Source organism: Artibeus jamaicensis, unplaced genomic scaffold (assembly GCF_021234435.1).
Source record: "Artibeus jamaicensis isolate MK-2021 breed Jamaican fruit bat unplaced genomic scaffold, CSHL_Jam_final contig_793, whole genome shotgun sequence".
In the NCBI taxonomy this organism is placed as follows: domain Eukaryota; kingdom Metazoa; phylum Chordata; class Mammalia; order Chiroptera; family Phyllostomidae; genus Artibeus; species Artibeus jamaicensis.
Window position 1 is genome coordinate 9,735,108 of NW_026521975.1, and position 25,172 is coordinate 9,760,279.

At 36.9% G+C, this 25,172-nt stretch overlaps 1 protein-coding gene across 9 annotated transcripts in view; it reads left to right on the forward strand.

The window, feature by feature from the left end:
* Nucleotides 1–25,172, forward strand: part of DLG1 (discs large MAGUK scaffold protein 1) — a 306,240-nt gene that overhangs the window by 165,976 nt on the left and 115,092 nt on the right. For all 9 annotated transcript variants that reach the window (XM_037147391.2, XM_037147392.2, XM_037147393.2 and 6 more), the window contains 2 exons: nucleotides 17,984–18,104; nucleotides 22,096–22,252. In XM_037147391.2, the coding sequence (XP_037003286.1) occupies nucleotides 17,984–18,104; nucleotides 22,096–22,252 (278 nt within the window). The remainder of the gene's footprint in view (nucleotides 1–17,983; nucleotides 18,105–22,095; nucleotides 22,253–25,172) is intronic.

A 25,172-nucleotide genomic window follows, 5' to 3' on the forward strand; every position in this document is an offset into this window, starting at 1 on the left:
TTTGCTGGATAGAGCAATCTTGGATGTAGGTCCTTGCATTTCATGGCTGGGAATACTTCTTTCCAGCCCCTTCTTGCCTGGAAGGTCTCTTTGGAGAAATCAGCTGACAATCTGATGGGAGCTCCTTTGTAGGTGACTGTCCCCTTATCTCTTGCTGCTTCTAGGATTCTCTCCTTCATTTTAATCTTGGCTAATGTAATTATGATGTGCCTTAGTGTGTTCCTCCTTGGGTCCACTTTCTTTGGGACTCTCTGAGCTTCCTGGACTTTTTGGAAGTCTATTTCCTTTGCCAGATTGGGGGAGTTTTCCTTTATTATTTGCTCAGATAAGTTTTACACTTGTTGCTCTTCCTCTTTTCCTTCTGGTACCCCTATAATTCGGATGTTGGAGCGTTTAAAGATGTCCTGGAGGTTCCTAAGCCTCTCCTCATTTTTTTTTTTTTTTCGAACTCTTGTTTCTTCATTCTTTTCTGTTTGATTGTTTCTTTCTTCTTTCTGGTCCACACCATTGATTTGAGTCCCACTTTTCTTTCCATCACTATTGGTTCCCTGTGCATTTTCCTTCATTTCACTTAGTGTAGCCTTCAGTTTTTTATCTAATTTGCAACCAAAATCAACCAGTTCTGTGAGCATCCTGATTGCCAGTGTTTTGAACTGTGTATCTGATAGGTTGGCAATCTCTTGGTCACTTAAAAGTATTGGCTCTGGGGCTTTGATTTTTTCCTCTGTTTTAGCCACAATTTTTTGGTCAGGTCGCATCTGTTATGTGTGAGTGGTGGAGCCTTAGGTGTTCACCAGGGTGGGTCAGCCAAGTAGCTGGGTTGTGACACTGTCTGTGGGGGTGGGGTCAGAGAGGGAGCAATGGCACTTGTTCCACTCTCTCGGATTTTGGTTCCCTCTGCTGCTTCCCACAAGCAAATTGGGCCCTTCTGGTGCTGGTTCCCGAGTGGGTGGGCTTGTGTACGTTCTAGGACCCTGTGGTTCTCTCCAGTAAACTCCTGTGAGGCTGGGAGTCTCTCTCGGCACCTCAACCCCTGCAAGTTTTTTCAATTGGTGCTTTTAGGCTTTATTTCTTAGGCTTTATAGTCTTGTCAGACTATTTCTAGTCTGTCTCACTGCCCATTTTTTGCCTGGTTTATCTGTGCGCAAAACGTGTGTCCATGGTCAGCCAACCACCTTGCGTGCCTCACTGGGTCTGCTCATTTCCTTCCCACTCCCAGGTCTGCCAACCACTCTCTCCAAGACCCCTCTCTCCTGGCCTTCGACTCCATCCATCCCTCTTACTGGTCTGGATGAATGGTTCATTGTTGCCGGACTTTGGTACAGTTCAATTTTCTGTCTGTTCTGGTTGTGTTTTTGTTTCTAAATCACTGTTGTCCTTAAATTTGGTTGTGCGAGGAGGCACAATGTTTCCACCTATCCCTCCATCTTGGCCGGAAGTTTCATTCACTCTTTGCACATATTGTTTCTCTTGCCTCCTGTTTCATTGGTAGAATCCTAATGATGGTTCATCTTGCTGTCTTCCTCTATTCCTGCTTTCTGAAAAGCACAAAATTATAGTTAAAGTTACAACCATAAATCCCAGATGGGGTCACACTCATTTTGTACTGAAAATGTGGATAATAACCATAGTATGTTACCCAGGAATAGAAGTAGGCTTACTACCGAAAGAAAAAAAAGGAGTTCATTGATCTGACAGAGAACATAATTTCTTTGTTAACATTAAAATGCTCACACTTTTGCATTATATGTCATCTCATTTTTAAACTTCTAATTTGGCCACATAACATCTTACTACTTTTATGTAAACTGCTTTCAGTTGCTTCTCTCCCAAACCTTGGAGGGCTTGGGAATTAATCTTGATATGTAAGGACAATAAATTAGGCTCCTTTGTTTTAGGAGGAGGAAATCTTTTAACCTAGGATTTTAACTTTGGAAAATGGTATTGTGTTGTCTGATCCTTCTTTGCACCTTTTTTTCCTCTGTTATAAACATTAATTTTTGATCCCTGCTTTGTGAGATACTATGCCTTACATGTGAGAATGAGCACTGCAGAAAGGATCCACTGAGTAAATGCAAAGTCTCTGAATATGGCAAAGAAAAAAAGTACATTTGTGGCTTGGGCATTTGAGTGTCTTTTTCAGCTGTGTGATTGTTTTTTATTTTGTTTTGTTTTGTTGTTCCAGCCAGCATTGATAATGCAGCAAAGAAATTTCAGTCAAAATCATTAAACTCTAGACTTTAAAATGTCCAGTGTTTATGGAGGTTCACTTGAGTGCCTATTGCATTAGGGCATATGACCTGGGAAGGACTTTGAACTTTCAAAGCCAGAAGCCATTGAAAGAAAGTTCTTTGCTCAAATGCAGAAGAGTATCGTGTATAGAAACTGGAAAGAAAACAAGTGCTGTTGGACACTGCAAACCTATAAAATCAAAAATACACCATATTTCCAAGCACTTACTATCAGCAGACATTGTAGATGTTTTTCTTTTTGTATGTTTACATAGAGAGAGAAATGTGTAGATTCTGCCTCCTTTTGATAACATACATTTTTTCCAGTATACCAGTTTCAGTTATGTATTATATTTCACGCAGGTCACTTTACTTCTTTAGGTTACCTGTCACACCATTATAGTAATTTGAAGTAATGATCCAGGCACTCTTTTTTTTTTACTCTCACTATGTATCATTATGCTTTGTGCATGGAAGACACTCAATAATATAATGAAAGAAGAAATTAATATATAATTAAATGATAATTGTTTTTTAATTACATAAATGTTACAGCTAAATTTTGAAATGCTTTGTAACTTCATAATAATTAAAGCCTCAAGCAAGATAAATACTGCTTTGTTTGCGTTTCAATAATGATGCAAATAATTCAGATGAGTTGTGTTTTTAGATTCTACAATTGAAATGTGTTAGTCGTGGGTGGTATAGCTCAGTGGATTGAGCACAGGCCTGCAAATCAGACAATCGCGGTTCCATTCCCAGTCAGGGCACATGCCTGGGTTGCAGGCCGGTTCCCTGCAGGCCAGTTGCCAGCAGGGGACACACTAGGAGCAACCATACATTGATGTTTCTCTCCCTCTCTCCTTCCCTTCCCCTCTAAAGATAAACAAATAAAATCTTAAAAAAAAAAGAAAAAGGAAAAGAAATGTGTTGCTTAACCAGATCAGTATGGCCTAATAATTTTCTGTTCTTAGTTCTTGCTAGAATTACAGCCTATGATATTTTTTACTATTTAAATGACCCAATAGTTAGGTTTTGCTTACTTTTAAAACAATTTTGCCTGCATGGTGCTGTTGCTTTATGGGTATATTTAAAAGGATAATTATAAATTGGGTTGACAGATCTGAACTTGTGTCAGAACATAGCCTTTTTTTAAGTAGATTTTACATCTTAGAGCAATTTTAGTTTCACAGTAAAAGTAAGCAGAAGAAGATACAGAAAGATAGTTGGCATATAGTTATTCATAATATTTTCTTAGTCTTTTGTATGTCTTTGGTGTCAGCTGTATCTCCTCTTTCCTTTTTTGATTTAATTATTTTTGTCCTCTTTCTTGATGAGTCTGGTTAAAAGTTTGTCAGTCTTGTTTATCTTTTCAAAGAATAGCTCTTGGATTCTTTGATCTTTTGTATTGCTCTTTTAGGCTCTCTACTCTGATCAGTATTATTTCCTTCCTTATGTACATTTGGCCTTTTTTTCTTGTTCCAATTCAAGTTCCTCTAACTGTGAAGTTAGATTGTTTATTTGAGCTTTTTCTTGTTTTTTGAGATAGGCCTGGAATGCTATGACTTTCCCTTTGAGGATTGCTTTCCAGTGTCCCACAGATTTTGGATTGTTGTGTCCTCATTTTTATTTGTTTCAAGGTATCTTTGGATTTCTTCCTTGATCTCATTGTTTACCAATTCATTGTTTACCAATTCATTGTTTAATAACATGTTACTTAGCTTCAACGTCTTTACATGTTTTTCAGTGTTCTTGTAATTGATTTCTACTTTCATAGCATTGTGGTTAGAGAAGATACATGATATAATTTAAGTTTTCTTTAATTTATTGAGACTTGTTTTTTGTCATAGCATGTGGTCTATTCTAGAAAATGTTCCATGTGCACTTGAAAATTATGTATATCCTGCTGCTTTGAAGTGAAATGCTCTGTAGATACCAATTAAATCCTTGATTTGAGAGACTTCCGACAAGATGGAGGCGTAGGTGGAAACACCTTGCGTCCTCGCACAACCAAATCGAAAAACAATAAAGTTTTAACAACAAAAAATGCAACCAAACCACACAGAAAATCAACAATACGGAGTCCAAAAACGACAAAATGCTCAGCTAAACCGGCACAAACAGATAAAAACATGGCTCAAGAACAACTCAGAGCCCCAGAGCCAATCGATCTAAGCGATGAAGAAATAGCCAAACTTTCAGACGCACAGTTCAAAACACTGGCAATCAGGATCCTCACAGAACTGGTTGATTTTAGTCACAAATTAGAGGAACATATGAAGGCTAAACTAACTGAAATGAAGGGAAATGCACAGGAAACCAATAGTAGTGGAAAGGAAACTGGGACTCAGATCAAAGAAATGGACAAGAAGGAGGGAAAAAAGGACCAAACAGAAAAGAATGAAGGAACAAGAATTCAAAAAAATGAGGAGAGGTTTAGGAACCTTCAGGGCATCTTTAAACATTCCAACATCCGAATTATAGGGGTACCAGAAGGAAAAGGAAGAGCAACAAGTGTAAAACTTATCTGAACAAATAATAAAGGAAAACACCCCCCAATCTGGCAAAGGAAATAGAGTTCCAGGAAATCCAGGAAGCTCAGAGAGTCCCAAAGAAGTTGGACCCAAGAAGAAACACACCAAGGCACATCATCATTACATTAGCCAAGATTAAAATGAAGGAGAGAATCCTAGAAGCAGCAAGAGATAAGGGGAGTCACCTACAAAGGAGTTCCCATCAGACTGTCAGCTGATTTCTCCAAAGAGACCTTCCAGGCAAGAAGGGGCTGGAAAGAAGTATTCCAAGTCATGAAAACCAAAGACCTACAACCAAGATTGCTCTATCCAGCAAAGTTTTCATTTAGAATGGAAGGACAGATAAAGTGCTTCTCAGATAAGACCAAATTCAGGGAGTTCATCATCACCAAGCCCTTATTATATGAAATATTAAAGGGACTTACCTAAGAAAAAGAAGATAAAAAAGATGAACAGTGAAAGGAGAGCAAACTCACAGTTAGTAACAACCACACCTAAAACAAAAGCAAATTAAGAGGACAGCTAGATCAGGAGTGAGCCATAGAAATGAAGATCACGTGGAGGATTAGCAACAGGGGAGTGGGAGAAGGAGAAGGGGGGAGAAAGTACAGAAAATAAGTAACATAGACAGTAGATAGAAAATAGATAGGGGGAGGGTAAGAATAGTAGAGGAAATACAGAATCTAAAGAACTTGAGACACGTGTTAATAAACTAAAGGGGGAGATGGTGGGGGAGGGGTGTGCAGGGTAGAGGGGAATGGATGGGGGACATAGAACAAATGTAATGGCATAATCAATAAAAAAAATCCTTGACTTGATGAGTAGTTTAAGGGTGCTTTCACCTAGTTGATCTTCTGTCTGGAAAATCTATTCATCAAAGTCAATGAGGTGTTAAAATCCTGGACTATGACTATGTTTTTGTTGATCTCTGCCTTTATGTACATCAAGATTAACTTCACATATTTAGGTTCTTCTGTGTTTGAAGCATAGATGTTTACTAGCGTTATATTCTCTTGTTGGATTGTTCCCTTTAGCATATATATTGTCTGTCCTCCTTTGTCTCTTACTGTAGGCTTGGTTTAAAAGTCTTATTTTATCAGATATAAGTATTGCTACCCAGATTTTCTTTTCCTTTTCATTTGCATGTAGTATCTTTTTCCATCCCTTGACTTTTAGTCTGTGGATCTTTTGATCTGAGATGAGTCTCTTGGAGTCAGCATATATATGGGTCTGTTTTCTTATACATTCAGCTACCCTTTGTCGTTTGGTCACAAAATTTAAGCCACTTATATTTAAGGTAATTATTGATAGATTCATATGTCGTGCCATTTTATTGTTGAACTGTTTTCCTCTGTTTTCCCTTTCTCTCTTCTCCTTTTTTTGTTGTTGTTGTTCAAGTACAGTTTTCTGCCTTTTCTCCTTAACCCTCCTCACCACCCCAACCCTCCCTGCCTACCTCCCCCATTTCCACCCCCCTTGTTATTGTCCATGTGTCGTTTCTAATTGTTCCTGCAAATGCTTCACCCTTTTCCCCCATTATCCCCTCCCTTCTCATCACTGTCAGACTGTTCAGAATTTCAATGTCTTTGGCTATACTTTGCTTCTTTGTTTTGTTGATTAGATTCCTGTTAATGGTGAGTGAGATCACATGGTATTTACCTTTCACCACCTGGCTTATTTCTTCTTCTTTTTTTTTTTTAGAAAAAATGTATTTTAATTGTTGTTCAAGTACAGTTTTCTGTCTTTTACTCCCATCCCAGCCTACCCTGTCAGTGTTCACCACCTCCCTCCCATTTCCACCCCCTTTAGTTTTTGTCCATGTATCCTTTGTACTTGTTTCTGTAAACCCTTCCCCTCTTCCCCTGAAATCCCCTCCCCTCCCCTCTGGGTCCTGTCAGTGTCTTTGGTTATATTTTGCTTGCTTGTTTGTTTTGTTGATTAGGTTCCTGTTAAAGATGAGATCATATGGTATTTGTCTTTCACCGCCTGGCTTATTTCACTCAGCATAATGCTTTGTTTACCCTTCCATCCATGCTGTTGGCAAAGGGTAGGAGCTCCTCCTTTCTTTCTACTGCATAGAATTCCATTGTGTAAATGTACCATAGTTTTTTGATCCATTCATTTACTGCTGAGCACCTAGGTTGCTTCCAACTCTTAGCTGTTGTTAATTGTGCTGCTATGAACATTGGGGTGCATAGGTTCTTTTGGATTGGTGTTCCAGGGCTCTTAGGATATAATCTCAGCAGTGGAACTGCTGGGTCAAAAGGCAGTTCCATTTTTAGTTTTCTGAGGAGATTCCACACTGTTTTCCAAAGTGGCTGCACCAGTCTGCAAACCACCAATAGTGCACTGGGTTTCCCTTTTCTCCACACCCTCTCCAACATTTGTTGCTTTGTTTATGATGGCCATTCTGAGTGGTGTGAAGTGGTATCTCATTGTGGTTTTAATTTGCATCTCTTTGATGGCTAGTGATGGTGAGCATCCTTTCACATGTTTCTGGACCCTCTGTATGTCCTCCTTGGAGAATATTTGCCCATTTTTCTTTTTTTAAAGATTTTACTTATTTATCTTTCGAGGGAAAGGGGAGGACAGAGGGAGAGAAACATCAATGCATGGTTGCCTCCCATGCATCCCCTACCGGGATCTAGCCTGCAACCCAGGCATGTGCCATGACTAGGAATTGAACTGCTAGCTTTTGGTTCCCAGGCTTGCGCTCAATCCACTGAGCTACACCAGCCATGGCCCTTTGCCTATTTTTTAATTGGGTTGCTTATCCTTTTAGAGTGGAGTCGTTTGAGTTCTTTATATATTTTGGAGATCAAACCCTTGTCTGAGGGATCAGTGGCAAGTATGTTTTCCCATATAGTTGGTTCTCTTTTCATTTTAATGCTGTTTTCTTCAGCCATGCAGAAGCTTTTTATTTTGATGAGGTCTTATCTGTTTATTCTTCTTTTATGTCCCATGTTCTGGGGGACATAGCAGTGAAAATATTGCTGCATGGAATATCTGGGATTTTCCTGCCAGTGTTTTCCTCTAGAACTTTTATGGTGTCATGCCTTACAGTTAAGTCTTTTATCTACCTTGAGTTTATTTTTCTGTATGGTGTAAGTTGATGCTCAAGTTTCATTTTTTTCATATCGCTGTCTAGCTCTCCCAACACCATTTGTTGAAGAAGCTTTCTTTGCTCCATTTTGTGTTGCTGCCTCCTTTGTCAAATATTGTGATCTGTAAGTGATCATAGAGATTTGAGTTTATTTCTGGGCTCTCTGTTCTGTTCCATAGGTCTGTGTGTCTGTTTTTATGCCTTTTCCAGAGTGTTTTGGTTAGAGTGGCCTTGTGATACATTTTGGTATCAGGTATCGTGGTCCCTCCTACTTTACTCTTCCTTCTCAAAATTGCTGCAGATATTCGTGGTTGTTTATGGTTCCGTATAAATTTTTGAAGCATTTGTTCTATATCTGTGAAATAATGCCATTGGTATTTTATTAGGGATTGCATTGAATCTATAAAATGCTTTGGGTACTATTCCATTTTGATGATGTTAATTCTTCCAATCCATGAACAGAGTATATGTTTCCACTTGTTTTTATCTTTCCTAATGTCTTCAGTATTGTGTAGTTTTCTGAGTACAGGTCTTTTACCTCCTTGGTTAGTTTTATTCTTAGGTATTTTATTTTTCTTTTTGCTATATCAAATGGGATTTCTTTCCTGATTTGTTTCTGATGGTTCATTGTTGGTGTACCAAAATGCCTTTGATTTCTGGATATTGACTTTGTATCCCACTGTTTTGCCAAATTCATTTATTAGGTCAAGCAGTTTTTTGGTGGAGTTCATAGGATTTTCTATGTACACTATCAGGTCATCTGCAGTGACAGTTTTGTTTGCTCTTTTCCAATTTGGAAGCCTTTTATTTAGTGTTCTTGTCTGATTGTTGTGGCTAAGATTTCCAGTACTAGGTTGAATAAAAATGGTGATAGTGGACAAACTCATCTTGTTCCTAATCTTAGTGGGAAAGATTTGTTTTTGCCCATTGAATATGAGGTTTGCTGTAGGTCTCTCATATATGGCCTTTATTATGTTTAGGAATGCTCCTTCTATTCCCGCTTTGCAGAATATTTCAATCATATCTGGGTGCTGTACCTTATCAAATGCTTTTTCTGCATCTATTGCTTTTATCAAGTGATTTTTGTCTTTTGTTTATGTGATGTATTATGTTTATTGATTTGTGAATATTGTACCATCCTTGGGATTAATCTCACTTGGTCGTGGTGTATCATCTTTTTAACGTATTGCTGGATATGATTTGCCAATATTTTGTTGAGGATTTTAGCATCTATGTTCATCAGCGATATTGGCCTGAAGTTTTCCTTCTTTGTTGTGTATATATCTGGTTTTAGGATTAGGATGATGCTCGCTTCATAAAAAGAGTTTGGGAGTCTTCCATCTTTTTTAATTTTTTGGAATAGTGTACAAAGAATAGGGGTTAGCTCTTCCTTAAATGCTTTGTAAAATTCATCTGTGAAACCATGTCTGGTCCATGGATTTTGTGTGTTGAGAGGTTTTCGATTACTGCTTCAATTTCATCAGGTGTTATTGGTGTGTTCAGGCTTGTTGCTGCTTCTTCATTGAGTTTTGGAAGATTATATTTTTCTAGAAATTTGTCCATTTCTCCTAGGGTTTCAAATTTCTTGGCATATTGTTCTTCATAGTAATTTCTTACAGTCCTGTGTATTTCTGTGGTATCAGTTGTAATCTCTCCACTTTCATTTCTGATTGTGTTTATTTGGGTCCTCTCTCTTTTTTTCTTGATGAGCCTGCTGACAGGCTTATTGATTTTGTTTATTTTTTCAAAGAACCAGCTCCTTGATTTATTGATCCTTACAATTGTTTCTTTATTCTCTATGGTGTTTAATTTTCCTCTAATCTTGGTTATTTCCTTCCTTCTCCTTGCTCTAGGATGTCTTTGTTGTTGCTCTTCGAGTTCTTGGAGGTATAGGGTTAGGTTGTTTATTACTTGAAATGTTTCTTTTTTTTTTTTTTAGATAGGCCTGTTTAGCTATGAACTTCCCTCTCAGGACAGACTTCACTCTGTGCCATAAGTTTTGGGTTGTTGTGAGTTCATTTTCATTTCTTTCCAAGAATTTTTTAATTTCCTCTCTAATCTCACTCTGCACCCATTTATGGTTTAATAAGATGCTATTCAATCTGCACAAGTTTCAGGAGTTTGGGGGTTTGTTTCCTTGAGGTTAGTTTCTAGTATCAGTTTCTTGTGGTTGGAGAAAATGCTTGATATGATTTCAATGTTCTTGAATTTGTTGAGGCTTGTTTTGTGTCCTATAATGTGGTCTATCCTTGAAAATGTTCCATGTGCATTTGAAAAGAATGTGTATTTTGCTTTTGGGTATGCAAGTCTCTCTATATATCAGTTAAGTCCATTTGATCTAGGACATTGCTAAGTGCCACAATATCTGTTGATAATTTGTTTGGAAGATGTATCCATTTTTGACAGGGGGTTGCTGAAATCTCCTACTATAATTGTGTTGCTGTCAATATCTTTCTTCAAGTCCTCCAAGGTGTTCTTTATGTATTTGGGTGCTCCTGTGTTGGATGCATATATATTTACAATGTTTATGTCTTCTTGATGGATTCTTACCTTGAGTATTATGAACTGACCTTCTGGGTCTCTTTTTATGGCTCTTTTATTGAGGTCTATTTTGTCTGATAGGAGTATTGCTTCCCTTGCTTTTTATTTCCTTTCCGTTTGCTTGGAAAATTTGTTTCCATCCCTTCACTTTCAGTCTGTGTAGGTCTTTTGTCCTGAGGTGGGTCTTGTGTAGGCAGCATATGTGTTGGTCATGATTTCTTACCCATTCAGCTATTCTATCTCTTGATTGGAGCATTTATTTCATTTACATTTAAAGTTATTATTGATAGGTACTTGTTCATTGCCATGTTTTCATACCTGTGTTTCTGTCTCTCACACTCTTTCCTGTCTTTTCTTAAAGCAGTCCCTTTAGCATTTCTTGCAGAGTTGGTTTGGTGGAGGCATATTCTTTTAGACTTCTTTTGTCTGGGAAGCTCCTTATTTGGCCTTTCATTTTAATTGAGAGCCTTGCTGGATACCATAGCCATGGTTGCAGGCCTCTGGTTCTCATTACTTGAAATATTCTTGCCATTCTCTTCTGGCTTGGGGTGTTTCCATTGAGAAATCAGCTGCTCGTCTTACCTGGGCTCTCTTGTATGTAACTTCCTGTTTCTCCCTTGCTGCCTTTCAGATTCTCTGTTTGTTGTGGAATTTTGCCATTTTTAACCATGATGTGTCTTGTAGTGGGCTTCCTTGGTTTCCTCTTTATTGGGACTTGATGTTTCCTAGATTTGTGTGACTTTCTCTTTCATCAAATTAGAAAAGTTTTCCATCATTACTTTTTCAAATAGGTTTTCTATCCCTTGCTCTTCTTCTCCTTCTGGTATCTTTATTATATGGATATTTGTATGTTTAATATTGTCTTGCAGCTCCCTTACCACCTCTTTATTCTTCCTGAGTCTCTTTTCTTTTTCTTGGTCTATCTCGGAGTTTTTTTTCTACCTTGTCCTCCTGCTCGCTGATTTGATCCTCTGCTTCAGCCAGCCTGCTTATAATTCTAGTGTGCTTTTTATTTCTGATATTTTATTCATTTTTCCTGGTTTTTGTTTATAGTTTCTATTTCCTTTTTCATGGTGATGTACTTTTCACTCAGATCCCTGTAGTTGTTTGTGAGCTCCTTGAGGATCTTTATAACTATTAATTTGAATTCTATATCTGATAGTTTGGTTACCTCCATTTTGCTTAGCTATTTTAGTGAGGAGTCTTCCATTCGTTTTGAATGCATGTTCTTTTTTTGTTTCCCCATTTTAGTTGATTCTTTTTGTTTGTTTCTTTGCTTTCTGGTATTTTGCTTTGCTAGCTGTCTTTGGAGGATGAACTTCTATGGTAGAAATTCTATGACGTTCAGTGGTGTGGCCTCTGATCTCCTTCACAGGAAGCATTAGGTTTGCCATTTCTTGTTTGTGTGGGCTCTCTTGTTGTACCTTTTGGTGGTTCCTTAATTGGTGGTTTTTCTCCTCCAGCAGGTATACTGATGTTTGTAGCTCCTACGTATTCTTGTATGTGATCAGTGGCAGGGGTAGGAAAAGTGGATTTAAGATAACAGGAGAGTATTTAATGGGATTTAAGGTACCAGCAAGTAAAGAAGAGATAGGAGATTCTTTAGATAAGTATAGCATTGACTGTGATATTTCACCCAACTAGCAACTTATTATAAAAGGTGAGAGATAAGGCTCTTGTTTGAGGGGAGGATGATTGTGAGTTGAATCTAGAAAACAGAGCACTTTTGCAAGATTAGATGATGAAATATAGTGAGATCAAAGGAAAGAAAGTAGACATAGTGTGATAGAGAATAGAGTTAATTACAATAATTATAATGTACAGAATTAAAGTGGTGTGGGCTAAGATCATGGAGGGTTTCTGTGTAGTATGTACAAAAGTTTGGAACAACAGTTATTCACAATAGTACTGGAACAACAATAATATGACAAGAGATATATGATTTAGATAACCAGAATAGAAAGTACCCAATTAAGAGTTGTGTGTTATTGGAACACGGGTGAAGTGAAAGAAGGAGAATTAAAATAAAATACAGAGAGAATAAGGAAAACCAGTCAAGCAATACAATTAAACAGGGAAATAAAATGAGGAAAACTAAACATAAGGAAGAGAAATTAAAAAATACTAATAAAAGTGGTAAAAAATAATTGGAAGATGATAATAATAATAATACACACACACAATAAAATTATAGCTCTGTGGTATAGCAAAATGACATTTGTCTCAGTTTCTCAGTTTTGGGGGGTTAGCCTTGTAGTCCCCCTTATGATCTGTCTCTGGACCCTTTAGTACTCCAAATCTTGTCTCACAGGAAGAAAAAGAAAAGGAGAGGAGGGAAGAAAGAGGATCCAAAAAGAAAAAAAATGACCATAATAAGCCTCCTGCTGACTTTAAACCTGTTCAGCGAGTCCTCCTGGTTTTCCTAGATGCCACAGGAAGAGGGGGCTGGGCTTCACTTTTCTCCCTTCCTTTGGTTCTGAGAGGATGGGGACCAGGTTTGGGTTGCATTATTCAGTTTCTTAGCCTCCAACCCAGGTCTTCTGTGAGCTGCTGGGCTCAAATCAGCCACTCAGTTGCTCACAGCATTAGTCATCCGCGCCAGAGGAAAGTGGGGTGCATGGTTACCTTCTGCTACTGTCCCTGACCATACAGTGCAAGACTAGCGGGGCCCACAATTCCCCTCTGCCACCCACTCTGGGCATGCATAGCTGAAATCTCCCTTGAGGCACGCAAGCTGCTGCTGGAGAGTTTCTTACAAAGCAGCTGCCTGCCATTCTGAACAAGCACACAGCTTTTCACACAGCCCCACTTTTCAACCAGTCCAAAGACTATCCAAGGCAGGGTCCAACACAGCCCAACTCCTCCCTTCTCCAGGTGTCACTCGGCACCCCAGTTTCTCTGTTGCCAGCGTCCACAGTCCCAGTAGATGTGTACTGCCTCTGTGTATCTCCCACTTTGTCTCTACTTACCCCAGTGACTTCCAGCACCCAGGTCTCTCCTCGTGTTGGGCTGCCCTCCCTGCTCTGGTAGGGGAGGAAGCTGGTGCTCTAACTCTCCTCCCCATACCCTGCATCAGGCGCCAGGCCAGGGGCTGCAGGAGCCTTGGTCCCAGTGCAGATCCCAGAGACCTCACCGTCCCAGCACACTCTCCTTACCATCTGTTTTTCAATGTCCTCTGGAAAGTTTTGCCTCCAAACTTCATATAAGCTGGGATTCCGTTGGCTATTCACTCTGTTCCTCGGAAAATTAGTTAGGTGTTCCAACTGGGCACAGGGAGAACTGGGCTCCACTCTCACCTACCTCTCCACCATCTTCCCCTTCTTTTTCTTCTTCTTAAAACAAGCCTTGTAACATTTGTTGCAGTACTGATTTGGTGTTAACAAACTTCTTTAGCTTTTTCTTGCCTGGGAACCTCCTTATTTCTCCTTCAATTTTAAATATCCTTGCTGGGTAAAGTAACCTCTGTTTTGGGACCTTGGTTTTCATCACCTTGAATGTTTCATGCCACTTTCTTCCGGCCTGAATTGTTTCTGATGAGTAATCAGGCAACAATCTAATTGGTGCTTCCTTTGTAGATAACAGTCTGCTTTACTCTTGAGTCTTTCAGGATCTCTCCTTATCTTTAAGCCTTGTCATTTTGATTATGATGTGTTTCAGTGTAGGTGTCTTTAGGTCCAGCTTTTTGGGGACTCTCTGAGCCTCCTGGACTTGTGTGCCTTTTTCCTTTATCAGATTAGTGAAGTTTTGGTCATTATTTCCTTGAATAGACTCACTATTCCTTGCTCACTCTCTTTTCCTTCTGGTATTCCCATGGTACGGATGTTGTTCCACTTCATGTTGTCCAACTTCTTTCTTAAGCTCTCCTCATTTTTTTAAATTCCTTTTTTTTTTTTAATGCTCTGCCTGATTGTTTTTTTTTTTTCTACCTTCTCTTCCAAAACACTATTTCAATCTTCTGGTTCATCTAACTTACTGTTTATTCCTTCCAGTATACTATTTATCTCAGACATTGCATTCTTTATTTCTGACTGGTCCTTTTTAATGGTTCTGTGTCTTTTTTCATGCTGTTGAGAGTATCCTTATAATCATTACTCTAAACTCTATAGCTGATAAACTGCTTGCCTCCATTTCTTCTAGTTTTGGGAAATTCTCTTGTTCTTTCATTTAGGGTCTATTTCTTTGTCTTCCCAGTTTGGCTGCTGCTTTGTATTTTCTGCCTTAGATACTGAACTAATCATCTATTAAACCCTTCAGTAGTTAATCTGCTCAATCTGTAATCAGCTGATAGTCTTCAGCACCAGAGGTTGTGGCAGAGTAATTCCTGTGGGGTGGTCTGCCTGAGAAGAGATGGCAGTGTGTGCTGATGCAACCCCCGACTCTTCTTAAGTGACTATAGCCCACTCTCCCTTCCCGTTTCCAGCACCCAGGGTAAGTGGCTGCAAAAGAAATTTTGTGCTTTGGCCCTTTAGGAGGCTCTTTGCCTCTCTAGCCATCTCTCCCTGGCAGACAAACCCTGCTGCTTTTCACAGCTTGATGTTATCTGGGTTCCTTTCCATCTCTGGTGCTGTAGGCTGGGGAGCCCAACTTGGAGTTTAGTCCTTACACTTCTTAGGGGGAACCCCCCAGCTGCTGAAATATTCCTCCAGCATGTCAGCTACCACCCATGGGAGCCCAGCCTGCCCTCTCACATCTTCTCCACACTCCCTACCAGTCACACTGTGGTGAAGTGGTTTTTTCTGTCTATCAATAGTTATACAGCTTCTCTCTACCTAGTGTTCAGTTGGTTAGTCAAGATGATTTCTCTGCAGTCTAGTTGTAATTCCAGGTTTGTCCTGGAAGGAGGTTAGTGTAGCTTCCACTTACTCCTCCGCCATCTTTTATCTCAGTCAAGTTCTTATTTTTTTGTCTACTCTTAATAGTGTCTTATAATTAGTACATTTATTCCATTGATGATCTGAGTGATTATTGATATAGTTAGATTACTATATTTATTAGTTTTCTATTTGCTGCCCTTTTTGGTTCTGTATTAGTCACTTTTTTCCGCCTTTTATAGTTTTAATTAAGTATATTATTTCATTTTACTTCCTTTTTTAGTTTACCATTTATATTCTTTTTACTCTTTCTTGAGTGCTTGCCCTAGAATTTGCAATATATATGTACAAGTAATGCAAGTCCACTTTCAAATAACAGTGTAGAACTTCACAGGTAGACATGCATACCTAATAAAGTAATCCTAAATCCTCTTTTCCATTACTTGTATCATGGCTGACATTTATTTCACTTATACATGTGCACATGTGTATGCATGCACACACACATAGTTGAATATAGTGTTGCTCTTATTTTGAACAGTATTACCTGTCAGATCAAGAATAAGAAAAATAAGTGTTCATTTACCTTCACTTACTCCTTCTTTGATACTTTTTCTTTGTATATAACTGAGTTTCTGACCTATTAACTTTTGTTCTCTCTAAAAAACGTCTTTAAACATTTGAAATAACAGCTATACTGGCAGCAAATTTCCTCAGTATTTGTTTAATTAAAAATATTCTTTCTTCACTTGCAAGATTATTGTACATGGTACAGTGTGATTTTTTTTCTCTAAACTTTAAGTATTTTCATACTCTTGCTTCTGAGGAAGAGTTCACCTGTAATTCTTATCTTTGCCCTTTTATCACTAAGGTGGAACTTTTTTCTGTGGTTTCTTTATGGAATTCCGCCCCCCATTTTTTTCTTTTACTTTGTATAATTTTAAAAGGATTTGCCTAAGTGTAGTTTTCTTGGTATTTGTCCAATTTGGTGTTCTTTGAGTCTCCTAAGATCTGGTTTAATGTCTAACATTAATTTGGGTAAATTCTTAATCAGTATTGTTTCAAATATTTATTCTATTCCTCTCTTCTCTTCCTTTTGGTATTATGTGTATGTCATACCTTTTATAAATTATCCCACAATTTGGCTATTCTGGGTTTTTAATCATTTCTTTACAGGTGGGTTGGTTTTTTATTTGGGGGTTTTGGGGTTTTTTTTGCTTTACTTTTCAGTTTTAGAGGTTGCTATTGAGATATTCTCAAACTCAGAGATTCTTTTCTCAGCTATGTGCAGACTATCAAAGACATTTTTTATTTCTATTACAGTGTTTTTAATTTCTAGTTTTCTTTCTTAGAATTTCCATCCCTCCACTTATATTGCTCATCTGTTCTTGCATACTCATGGCTTTTTCATTAGAACCATTAGCATATTATTAATTATTTTTAATTCCTGGTCTGATAATTCTAACATTGTTGCCATGTCCTGAGTCTGGTTCTGATGCTTGCTCTTCCTCTTGGAACTGTGTTTTTGCCTCTAGGTAGGTATTGTGATTTTTTTCTTGACTACCAAGCACGGTGTACTGGGTAAAAGGAACTGTTATGAATAGGCCTTTAGTGATATGGTGATACAGTTTGGGGGGAGGAAAATTGTTCTATATATAGCCCTATAATTAGGTCTCAGTCTTTTAGTGAGTCTGTGCCTCTGGAATACGAACTTCACAGTACTTCTCCGTGTTTTCCCCTCCTCGGTTAGGTGGCACAGGATAGCTAGAGGGTGCTAGCTAATGATGGTTATTTCCCTTCCTCCAGGTCAGCAGGACTCCAATAAAAGCTCAGCAGGTTAGGATCTAGTTAATAGTTTTTCCAGGGGGCAAACTGTTGAAAAGAACAGAATGCTCTTCTCTATTCCAAAATGGTTCTCTTCCCCTTCCTCCTGCCAGAAGCAAAAGGGCATTTGTTTCCCATATTCACTGTGAAACCTGATAGAGAGCCAGGAAGTAAAATTCATGGAAGTACGGGGTCTCTGGATGACACAGCCAAACTGGAGTTTTTTACTCTCTGAGTTGACTACTAGGAGCCTCCAGAAATGTGTCAGTTACAACTCAGCCATCTCTACCCCAACAGTAATTTTGCTCTGACGTTTCTACTCAAGTTAAATTGGGATTATCTGTGATTCCCTACCAGTCTCTCCAATCTGGGAGACAGAGTTTGCCCTTTGGATTTAATCCCTAAGGATTAAAGAGTTGTTGATTTTTCAGTTCAGCCTTTTTTTTTTTTCCCTGAGGGGAAGGGAAGGAGAGAGGAAGAGAAATACCAGTGTGTGGTTGGTGTGCATCCCCTGCTGGGAACTGGCCTGCAACCCAGGCATGTGCCCTCACTGGGAATCGAACCACGGTTGTTTGGTTCGCAGGCCCGCCCTCAATCCATTGAGCTAAACCAGCCAGGGCTCAGTTCAGCTTTTTAATTGTTGTTAGGACAGAATATGCCTTTCACACTGCTTGTATGCTAAACTAGAAACTTACTATTAAGTGTTTGGTTTTTATAAGTTTGTTTTACTGATCTGAATAACTGAATTAGTTTTTACCTGGAAACTTGAACTTGTCTCATTTTTTTTTTACCTGATAAGTAAATCTTCTCAACCAAATTCTAATACAGATATAAGTGAATATGAATTTTGCATTAATCTTTAAATTGATAATTTACAAATGTGGTACTGAATGGCCTTGTTTTATTTTTCAAGTGCTTTTCACTTTCTTTATTTTGAAGCTGCTTCTCAGCCTGTTGATAACCATATTAGCCCATCATCCTACTTGGGCCAGACACCAGCATCACCAGCCAGATACTCACCGGTTTCAAAAGCAGTGCTTGGAGATGATGAAATTACACGGTAAGGAACTGAACATTGATCCTTCTTACATAAAACTAACTATTAAATGGAATTCTAATCAGCCAAGTAAGTTAGCCACAATTTTCAATACTAAAAAATGTATTGACAGATGGTGAACCTAAACCTTAATTTTCTTCACTGAAGACCCTTAAATATACAAAATATTTTATATTCCAAATAAATGACTCTTTTTTTAATATTGCTATTTTTAATGACTAGTAAATTATCATTACAAAGTAGCTTAGGTTAAAACTTAAGATATGCTTATGTATTTTTAAAACTAACTTTTCATATATTTATATCATATATGCCATGTAATATGGCATTTATTTTTCACAGTTCATGTTCAGAATTCAACAAGTAGTATTTTCTGTCTTTGATATATACTATTGATATCCTGACACCTAAATTTACTTGCTTTTTTTTTTTAAGATTTTACTTTATTTTTGGGGGGGAGGGAGGGAGAGAAATATCAGTGTGTGGTTGCCTCTCATGTGGCCCCCACTGGGGACCTGGCCTACAACCCCGGCGTGTGCCCTGACTGGAAATTGAACCAGTGACCCTTTGTTTCGCAGCCCATGCTCAGTCCACTGAGCTGTACTAGCCAGGGCCTAAAATTTACTTTCATCTAACATTACTAACTACAGTCCAGTTTTTAGGTTAACACTTTTTATTCCCAAAGAACGCTTAACTAGGTGAGGGGGGAAAAGCGTAAAACTATTTCAGATCTTTTTCACATCAGTGATTTCTTTAAGGTCATAAACAAATGTCTGTCTTTGTCCTCTTCTTCAAGAGTTAGGAATGTGGAGAACTTAGTTTAATAGGTCCTCAATAATTATGTTTTGAAGGAAAATTAGCAGAAAGAATAGTGTTTTGTGACGATGACATGAATTTTCATGGCTATTAGTCTTTAGGCTGTGCTCCTATACTAATCTGTCATGGCCATTTTTTGTTATTTTCCATTAGTGCCTACTTATAGGAGTAAAGAAGAAAAATAGTTAATGGTTTATTTAGTCTTTAATCTCTGCATGTTTTTCAAACTAGAAAATATCTTATTAGAATCTTGATTGATATTACTCAACTTTTTCACCATATATCTCTTGTTTAGAATATTGTATTGGACTGTGTACTATTACACAACAGGTCTACCTGTTTTTTATACTTTTCTGTGAAATTAACATAGTTGGTTACTTGATATGTCTTCCTAAATTGCTGTGTGTTTTATCATTCCTTTCTGATAATTAGACTTCTTTCTTTACCCAGATGAGGTATAAAAATCTTTACCTTCCCATTAGAAATTTTCTACAATTTGACCCTATGCTTAGGAATTTTCAGAGGTTATCTCACGTTGCCACTTTTATTTTTTTTATTTTTAGACAGTAGGGAATGGAGGGGGAAAGAGAGAAAGAGAAACATCAATGTGTGGTTCCCTTCCACACACCGCCAACCGGGACCTGGCCCTCAACCCAGGCATGTGCCCTGACTGGGAATCGAACCAGTGACCCCTTGGTTTGCAGGTCGGCGCTCAGTCCACTGAGCCACACCAGCCAGGGCACATTACCACTTCTAAAGAAAAGAAATCACAACAAACTGTCGATTCTAAGGTTTATTTTTTTTAACGGCTTTGTTGAGATATGAGTTACATCAGTTTACCCATTTAAGATGTACAACTGATTTTTTGGTATATTGTATTTTTTTTAACTATGGTAAGATATAACATAAAATTTGTCATTTTAACCATTTCATATGTGCAGCTTTTCATTACCTCAGATAGACTCTCTAACCATTAAGAAATAACTCTCCATTTCCCTGGTAATTTCTATTCTGCTTTCCGTCTTTATGACATTGCCTATTCCAGTTTGTTCATATAAGTGGCATCTTAAAATACTTACTCTTTTGTGTCTGACTTCTTTCACTTCGCCTGATGTTTTCTAGGTTCATTCATGTTGTATCATGTATCAGAACTTCATTCTTTTTTATGGCTTAATAAATTCCATTTTGTGTGTATACCCATTTTGTTTATCTGTTCATCTGTGTTGATAGACACTTAGGTTGTTTTCACCTTTTGGGTATTGTGAATAATGCTGTGATAAACATTGGCATGTGAGTATCTCTTGCATCCCTGCTTTCATTTCCTTTAGATATATACCTATAGTTTGAATTGCTGGGTCATATGCTATCTATTTTAAGTTTACAAGGAACCACCTGTTTTCTGTAGTAGGCACACTATTTTACATTCCCACCATTGATATATTAAGGTTCCAGTTTTTCTACATCCTCACCAACACTTGTTTTTTCCATTTTATTTTATAGCTATTATAATAGTTGGTACATACTATGATTTTTATGCACTTCACTAATGACTAATTATATTGAGCATTTTTCATGGGCTTTTGTTATTTTAAAAATAGAATTTATTTTTCTCTGGAAATCGTGTTGGATTTCAGCAGGATATTTTTTAATTAAACATGATTTGCTAATGTAGAATTATAATTCACATATACATTTAAAGCATAATGGAAATCCCAAATTATGAATCTACCATCTAAAAAGAAAATAAAACTTCACCAATATAGTGAAGTCTATCCTGTACCCCAATTTTTCCCTAGTTTTTCTGCATTACCCCACCAAATTAACTCCTTACTGAATTTTAAACTTATTATTCTCTTTTTTCTTTCCTATATCTTTGGATATACAAGTATTTTTAAACAATATATATTTAATTTTTATATTTTTGTCAAGAAATATAATTTTCTAACCCTTTAGGTTAACTGGAAAAACTGATACCTCTGTATGACTAAAAAGCATTATTATTTTAAGTTTTGAGTAGACATATTTAAGAAGATTAATTTTACACTGCATGGAAGTATACCTGAAATTTATTTATAAGAGTTATTTACTTCTAATAGGCCTTTTGTTATCAATAGTTTTCTGTGATGTTTTAGAAAAATCAGATGAAAATTTTTAAATATTTATCAAATACAACATACTCTAATCTCAAGTGATATTCTGTATTTCATTATCTAAAATAATCTGCTACTGGAATTTTCATGGTCTTACCAGAGGACATGAATGGTTTTCACACAACTGTATATAACTGGAGTAGCAAATGTGAAACATTGTTAGTGGCGAGATATATTTTGATTTTAGAGATTATAAATGGAGGAAAGGAGGTACATCTTAGAAAGGACAAAAAGCAGAGGGAGGGAGATGGATGTAACTTAAGAAATAAAGATAATTAATTATTTCATATAAAAAATGGATATGGGTAATTCTGATGTTTGTGTTGCAGCCCTGGGTGCATGGTTTCTCTGCTTGGTCTTACCTTCATGATTGTTATGTGTTGGAACCAGTAATGGAATTTTATCATTTCATTCTTTCAGGTGGGGAGGGGAACAAATGAGCTTTGTCCTTGTTAGGATCTTTTTTGGGAAGTGACAGTAAAATTTCCCTTTATTTCTCAGAAGCCAGAATAGGATCATAGCCTCACCTTTGCAAAGAAAGGGGCACTGACTGGCTTAGGTTACTAATGAATTCATCCCTTTGGGATTGGAAAAAGGACCTACCTTCTCTGAGGCAAAGGGATATCTCTGTGCCTTTTAACAAAATCTAAGAAGTAGGGGAAATAGACAATAAAATGTGTGCAACATCAACTTTTCATATGTATACATATTTTCCAAGTAAGCTCTTTATGTCATTTTTTAAATTTCCACATTGTTTTTTTCCTTTTATTTTAGTGTCATGTGTTTTTTAACATGGGTTCTTAACTTTTACGTAAAATGAGGATTTTCCTTTTATTTCTAAACCTAATTCCTTAGGGTTAGAAAGAATTCTCTACTCCACAGTTTTGAAAAGTCAATTTATATCCATCTAGCTTTCTTTATAGTTTGATAATATAATATAGTTATCAATAAGGAATTCTTTCTCATTTATAGAATGCCAACTTCTGTATAAAATCTCTAGGTAAACAAATTTTTTTTTTAATTTTTAGAGAACCTAGAAAAGTTGTTCTTCATCGTGGCTCAACAGGCCTTGGTTTCAACATTGTAGGAGGTGAAGATGGAGAAGGAATATTTATTTCTTTTATCTTGGCTGGAGGACCTGCTGATCTTAGTGGAGAGCTCAGAAAAGGAGATCGTATTATATCGGTAGGATACATTAATCAGATTATTTTTTTTATTACTTTAACTATGACCTATTATTAAAAGTTTTGGTTTTTACATCCTAAAGTTATGGGATATATTTTAGCTAATCTTACCATTTACAGCTTAATTGTAAAATTGTAATGATGTCAGAGGACATGATCTGTATGACAGATTTTCTTTTAATATTTGATTTACTTATGAAAGGTCATCTCTGTAAATGTTTCTTATATTAATTCAGCCTTGTTACATATTTAGTTTAGGTCTTTTTATTTTAATCTGTTATCTATTATTTAAAATGATTTTTTAAGCTGAGTGAATATGATGGTAGGTTTAGTACTTTGTCCTTGCAGCCATTTTTTTTCATAATATGTTTGAAACTCTTATTAGGTACACCAAATTTAGAATCATCATTTCTTCTTGATGAATTTAACTTTTTGATGATAATTCAGTGATCTTCTTTATTTATAATAATGGTTTTTACCCTGAAAGCTATATTGCCTCACATTAATGTGACTATGCTAACTTTTTTTAGCTTGAGATTTACTCATCTTTTCTCCACTTTTTATTTTTAATTTGTATGCTTACATGGTTATTGCCCATATAACTTTAGACTAAAACTGATCAGTAGTTCTACTGTTTTACCTAATGACACACAAATTTTGGGAGACTTTAATTCTAATTGTGCTGTTCCTAGTATTTTACTTCTGCTTCACTTTTATATCCTCCGAACTGAATCATTTTTATTTTTGTTTTTTAACAGTTAATCTGTATGTTCTATAATTTTTTGTTTATCTTCTTCTGTGTTTCTCAGTGGGCCACTAACAGCACTGAGAATTGTTTGTTTTGTACGACTGTCTCGTTCATGGTAGGAAGTTTAGCCTTTTATTTTAAAAAAAGAAAGAAAAAACTGTGATGTCTATTGTATCCCACAATTAGCAATAAAATTGATTAAAAGTGGTGTTTTTATTTTTGAAAAAGAAAAGAAAATTCAGCTTATCAAGCTCCCATCCTCTTGCTAATAGGACTCCCTAGTCATTTTTAAATGCAAAAAAAATTGTCCCTCAAATACCCAAATAGACTTTAGTGGGAGCCCTTGGAGTATTCTTCAGCAATTATTCCATGATGGTAAATACTCTTAGAGTTTGTCTGAAAGTATTTTTATTTTACTCTGACATAAGTATAATTCAGTCTAGAATCCTAGGTTGACACCTATTGTCTCCAGTACTTTGAAGATACTGCTTTATGCTATCTGGCTTTAATTGCTATTGAACAAAAAAAAGATTTATATTCTACTCTGTCTTGTGCCTTTTTTAAAGATTATTATTTATTTATTTTTAGAGAGGGGGGCAGGAAGGGAGAGAAGGAAAGAAACATCAATGTGTGATTGCTTCTCATATGCCCCTTAACTGGGGACTTGGCCTGCAGCCCAGGCATGTGCCCTGACTGGGAATCAAACTGGCGACCCTTTGGTTTGCAGGCCAGCACTCAGTCCACTAAGGCACACCAGCCAGGCTACTCTGTCTTGTTGGTAGGTGATTTGTTTTTCACTAATTGCTTTTCAGTCTCTTAGTCTTTGGTTTATTGCAGTTTCACTAAAATGTATCTGTGTTTAGCATATTATTTATTTTGTTTGTGATACATTTTGCTGCCTGAATCAGAAGAGTCCTGTCTTTCATCAGTTTTGGAATCTTCTTAGCCATTTGTCTTTTCAGATTTTGCCTTTCACACATTGTGTATTCTGTCTGTGAAGTGCTTTGAGAGGTTGTTATCATTTTGTTCTCTATGTCTTCAAACCTCAGATTCATATTTATGAACTGTCTTCCTTTCTTTTTTTTTTTTTTAAGATTTTATTTATTTATCTTTAGAGGGGAAGGGAAGGAGAGAGGGAGAGAAACATCAATGTATGGTTGCCTTTTGTGCGTCCCCTGCTGGGAATTGACCTGCAGGGAACCGGCCTGCAACCCAGGTATGTACCCTGACTGGGAATCGAACCGCGATTGTCTGGTTCACAGGCCCGTGCTCAATCCACTGAGCTACACCAGCCAGGGAGTGAACTGTCTTCCTATACTTCATTTCAGAGCTGTTTTCCAGTTCATAAATTTTCTTCATATGTCTCTAATCTGCTTTTTAAGCCAAAACTAACTTTTTAATTTCAAAGTACCATTTTCTTTCCAGAAATTCTTTCTGATTCATATTATGATCTGCCTTGGTGGTTTTTGTGGGGTCTTCATTTCTTGTAGTCTGTATTGTTTTGGGTTTTTCTTTTAAACATATTTTATATTCTATAAATAATTTGTTTTCTATTTTCTTAAGTTTAGAGGTTTCTAATACATGCTGTTTTATGATGACTTGTGATAATTTTACTGTGTTCTAAATTTTGTGAGCTTATTTTCAGTAGTATTTTATTTATTTTATATGTGAAAATCCAGTGGTGCCTGAATTGGGGAATGGTGTTCTTCAAAAAATATTTTACATCGTTGTAGACACAAGAGCATCACTCTTATCACCATTTTTCCAGTAAGAAAACTTAAGTTTAGAGTTTAATTTGCCTAACAAGAGCTAATAAATGGTATAGCTAAGATTTAGACCTTCACCACTATATTGTACCTGGGTGGGGGGAGAGGTGAAAAAGTAGGGTTTACAGTTATTCATATGAAAAGTAATACAATAATTAATAAATAATCATACAAGAATAAACTCTTTTTCACACAGCTGTAAACCTACTTTTGTCCCTCCCTAAATGTTGTTTTTGTTTTAAATTAAAACATCTAGGTAACACTTTGAGTTTTTGGTTTGTTTGTTTTTTGGTTTTTTAGATTTTATTTACTTTTAGAGAAAAGGGAAGGGAGGGAGAAAGAAAAGGAGAAAAACAGCAGTGTGCAAGAAATACATCAGTTGGTTACCTCTCACACAGCCCCAACTG